At 38.6% G+C, this 5,057-nt stretch overlaps 1 protein-coding gene across 2 annotated transcripts in view; it reads right to left on the bottom strand.

The window, feature by feature from the left end:
* The window catches only part of NSUN3 (NOP2/Sun RNA methyltransferase 3), a 67,846-nt gene extending 63,040 nt beyond the window's left edge, over positions 1-4,806 (bottom strand). The window contains exons 1-2 of one of the 2 annotated variants that reach the window (XM_019631550.1): positions 4,615-4,806; positions 3,692-3,801 (exon numbers count right to left, since the gene is read on the bottom strand). In XM_019631550.1, the coding sequence (XP_019487095.1) occupies positions 3,692-3,801; positions 4,615-4,629 (125 nt within the window). In that variant the 5' untranslated portion in view covers positions 4,630-4,806. The remainder of the gene's footprint in view (positions 1-3,691; positions 3,802-4,614) is intronic. The other variant, XM_019631549.1, reaches the window with a different exon arrangement.
* Between the last annotated feature and the right edge of the window lie 251 nt (positions 4,807-5,057).

Consider the following 5,057-nt stretch of genomic DNA (forward strand, 5'->3'; position numbering starts at 1 on the left):
GCTGCAGTGTATACTCCATTTAGAGAAAACTTAGGTATTAAAGCCAAGGATACTAAAGTTTGTAAGTCACAGCTTTATTTGTGTAAGCAGTTTCACTTTTGATAAGCTTCTGCCACCTGGAAGCATTGGATATAGAAACTGAACATAAATGGGTATAGCATATAGAACTGCGTAACAAATAAAATATTGTCATAGTAAAAAACCACTTAGTTGGAGATCAGCTGCAAATATACCGGCATATTCTACAGTTGAATATCTTTGGGCTCTTCACAGGAAGTTTTGCATATCAAGTGAATTTTAGTCTTTCATTTGGCACTTAAAAGAGCTCTTAATTTCAAACCTGCAGAACATGAAACTTAATTTTTACAAAATTACAAATCTTCTTCCCCCATTATAAAAGTCAAATTACAAAAATTAGTTTGAAAAATTGAAACACACAACCAGTAACTCTAAAAACCCCACTATTAGCATTTTACAACACTTTTTAGTGTTGTTTCCATGCATAGTTTTATTTAAAATCGATTACATACAATATTGTATATATGTTATATGTGCACTTGACACATAAAGGCATATAGAATTATATATCTATCTTTTGGTAAGCAGCTTTAACTTAAGACATATATCGAGTCACCTAGAATCATAAGATGATATGATCTTATTTTTAACTGCCTTTAAAATGACAACATTCTTTCCCACATATATAAAAACTTCTGCAGAGAAAAAACTTTCTCATGGAAAAATAAGAAAAAAATTATTATTTTAATCTATCGACTTAAAATGTCTTTTAACAATCATATTTTAAAAACCATTTCCTATTTTATTACCCCAAAACAATCATTTAAATTTATCAAATAAAGAGAAAACAGCATACTGATATAAATTATTTTTATTGCGTGAAAATGTCATAATTCACGATGATTAAGAATAAAAATGCAGCATATAACAAAATAGGTATTAAATTGTTAAAAGCTACCAGGATTTACAAAACTTGTAAAATATTGTTAGAATGCTTTAAGAATACAAATTAACTTTTGAGAAATATAAAACATTAATTCCACTTTATAATATATTTAATTTCAAAAGCCACTTTTATTTTATTAATTGGACTCAGTAATTATTGTACAGTACAGTAATCACTGGTAGGAAACAAAAATTTTAAAAACATATATATTCTCAAACTAGATGAGTATTAAAAAGATGGCAAAAATATGAGTTTAGTGTTTGTAAAAATAAATAAATGTAAATGTTTTGGTTCCTTCACAAAAGAAACCCAAAGTATATGCAACACGTTTTTGTTTTTGTTTTTCTCTAAAATCCAGTTCAAAATTTACATCTGTTTTCTTGTGTTGATTTTCCTTACATTTCAGCCACCTATCAAATTTAGGTTGTTATTAATTTTATAACTGAAGTAGAATGCTTTTTACTCAGTGTACTAGGTAGGTCCCANGCGTAGGTTAAGTCTTGCGAGTAAACGACAGAGCATGCGCACGGGCAAGCGTCAGCGCACTCGGCGTTATTCTCGGGCTTAGGTCTGTGAAACCAGAGAAACCCAGAGATCCCGAAGTTCCCACATCCGAGCCCCCTCCCTCGCCGCCTCGGCCCGTAAGTGTCGGGTTCAGTCAGAGGCGCCCGGCTGGGTCCCAACCCTCACCCGGGTCAACACCATCCTGTCAGAAGGTGCCAAACAAGAGGTTTACATCTCCCGACATCTAAAGCCGCCCGGGAACCAGGAGAACAGGAGCCTGACTTCAGAATCCCGTCGGAACTCGCTTCCTTGCAGCACTCTCCCGGTTCAACTTCTCGCGAGACATTCTTCGCTTAAGTTATCGAAATCTCGCTAAGGAGGAATAGGTATCGCGAGAAGCACTCGCGAAGTTACTTCAGCTGGTGGCTAGAGGAGGCGGTGCCTGCTTCTGGGGGCGTGGCCGGGGCGGGGCGGCCTTAGAAAGCCACGCCTCGCGCAGAACAGCCTCTGACGCTGTGTGCACGGGGCTCCGTAAAAGAATGAGACTCTTTCGGTTAGGTTTTGGTCATTGTCTTGAAATGTTCTCAGAGGTGAAGCTAGTTACTGAATTACTCTACCAAATCTTATGAGCCCCGTTAGCCCAGATATTCACAATTCAGGATAAAAGGATGGATATGATGAAAAAGAAATTAAGTCACATGTTTCCTACAGATAGCCCATTGAGATAATCTCTTTTACTGGGAGGCTTAAATGATTAAATTGAAACACTCAAGTAAAGCGCTTAGGCCAAAGCCCTGGAAACTGTTAACACCCAAATGTTAGCTGCTGCTGTGTTTTCACTATCATGATCTTTCTGATTATCATCAAGATCTGATACCAAATCCCTGAAATTCAAAATGACTGTATTCACTAACTACCTCACCCACCTTTACTAGTGGCAGTTCTCAGGAAGGCGAGAGTTATTAACACTCATCCTGATAGTAAGAGCACTTTATTTGCTCTTTTAGTGCTTCTCTTTAGTTGCTCCCTTGTAACAGCAATCTGCAATTTATCAGAAAGCAATCAGTGCTTAATGTGACCCCTAATATTTAATAAGCATCATCATTTTGAGACCCATGATGCTCAAAATATCTGTATAGGTGTATATTATAGGTGCAAAACTTAGGGTCATGTAAAAAGATAAATGTCATTACCAATGATGTGATTTGAACCTTAATATATTTATTTTTTCAAACAAGTTCCCCAGTAATCTAAAATTTTAGATTTGGTGCAAAAGAATATATAGTATTAAGGAGTGAAATGGTTAAATTGCATCCAGAATCAATACTAATGTATCATGGAATAGATTAATAGATTTCTGCTATCCCATACCAAATAGTTACTGAATAAACAAAACTCCACATTGAGTTTTAAGAATAAAACCGGTTAGAAGCAGATTTGTTTTAAACCACTGCAGACATTTAAAAAATAAAATGAGCTGACACAAAAACCAGACATTGTTTTCTTTCAGTGTCGAAGAGAAAGGGGATGAAGAATGAAGCAGATTTATAAGGATTTACTGCTAAACAGGAATTTTACATATCTAGGCATTTTTATTGTTTAGTCATTTGATCTAAGCAATGTTTCAGACTAAGTACTTTTATAGGCTATCTCCTATACAATTTTGTGAATCTTCACATTTACATAAAATATCTCTCAAAAACCTTTATGTACATATAGAGGTTTATGTGTCAAAAGGTAAAGATAGGCTTTGTAGTAANACACACACACACACACACACACACCAAAAAAAACTAAAACATGACCAGCCACACACACGGAAGAAATATGGTGACCAAATAGTGACTTCAGTGAAGATAAAGCAGTGTTGGCTTTAACGCCTTGTTGTATTACCTTCTAAATTTCAGAAACTAGTTGAATATTCTCAAAAGTTTTAAGATTGTTCTATTACAGTATAATTTTGTCAAACTCATGGGCATTCCTGTTGGAAAGATCAAAGCAACTGCTCAAGATAAGGCGTAACAATTTTTGCTTACCATCACTACAGTTATCCCTCCCCTGTCAATCTCCCTATGACAATCTATTTCCTCCTAGCTCTTCCCTTTAGGAAATAAATGGAAGACAGGTTCAGATTCCTTTATCTTTTATCCTCACAGCACCCCTCCCCCCAAAGGGTTTATTTCTTATTCTACCATAAGGCATCAAGAGACAGATTATACTAACCTTACTGTATTCCAGGCATCTCCAAGTTCTTTGGAATATTGCTTTTCAAAATGATCCAATACAACTTTGCAAATCTGTTTTGCAAGCTTCCTCTCTGATTTTGCTTTCAGCTATGATGATAAGAAAAAATTGCTGACACACTCTAATATTACAAATTTATTGAACTCCAACATTAGCAGTCCTTTTTCTTAAGAACGCTTTTTAGATTATTAGTTCTTGAGTGGGGGCAGTACCTCACACATAAGCAAACTGTATTACCACACTATCTACTTATGAAAAAACAAGGTTTCTCTAAAAGATTACTACTCAAACGTAAAGCAATGGTAAAGTATTGTAGAATCTAGTGGCGTTAACACAGAAAGCTGTGTCACAGTTATCAAAATTAATTTAAGTCAGTCAGTCTAGATGTTAACATTAGGGGGATCTGCGTGAAAAGTATGTGGGAAATCTGTATTATCTTTGCAACTTTTTTGCAAATGCAGGGTTATTCCAAAATAAAGTTCATTCAGAAGAAAAGTCACTCTAGTTTCCTTGGAAACTACCTTGCAATCCTATTTACTCATCCAAGAAAAGTTGGTCGAGGGCCAACTATGTAACAGGCATCTTCTAGGCTCCCAGGAAAGGGCAGTGACAGTCCCAGCCCTCGGGGAGCTGGCATTCTGCTCAGAGATGAAGGGAGCAGGTGTTACAGTCTGCGGGCTGGGATGCAGTTATCTGGGGCGTAGGTTAAGTCTTGCGAGTAAACGACAGAGCATGCGCACGGGCAAGCGTCAGCGCACTCGGCTTTATTCTCGGGCTTAGGTCTGTGAAACCAGAGAAACCCAGAGATCCCGAAGTTCCCACATCCCAGCCCCCTCCCTCGCCGCCTCGGCCCGTAAGTGTCGGGTTCAGTCAGAGGCGCCCGGCTGGGTCCCAACCCTCACCCGGGTCAACACCATCCTGTCAGAAGGTGCCAAACAAGAGGTTTACATCTCCCGACATCTAAAGCCGCCCGGGAACCAGGAGAACAGGAGCCTGACTTCAGAATCCCGTCGGAACTCGCTTCCTTGCAGCACTCTCCCGGTTCAACTTCTCGCGAGACATTCTTCGCTTAAGTTATCGAAATCTCGCTAAGGAGGAATAGGTATCGCGAGAAGCACTCGCGAAGTTACTTCAGCTGGTGGCTAGAGGAGGCGGTGCCTGCTTCTGGGGGCGTGGCCGGGGCGGGGCGGCCTTAGAAAGCCACGCCTCGCGCAGAACAGCCTCTGACGCTGTGTGCACGGGGCTCCGTAAAAGAATGAGACTCTTTCGGTTAGGTTTTGGTCATTGTCTTGAAATGTTCTCAGAGGTGAAGCTAGTTACTGAATTACTCTACCAAATCTTATGA

This window comes from Hipposideros armiger, unplaced genomic scaffold (genome assembly GCF_001890085.2).
Source record: "Hipposideros armiger isolate ML-2016 unplaced genomic scaffold, ASM189008v1 scaffold_1005, whole genome shotgun sequence".
NCBI classification, from domain to species: Eukaryota; Metazoa; Chordata; class Mammalia; order Chiroptera; family Hipposideridae; genus Hipposideros; species Hipposideros armiger.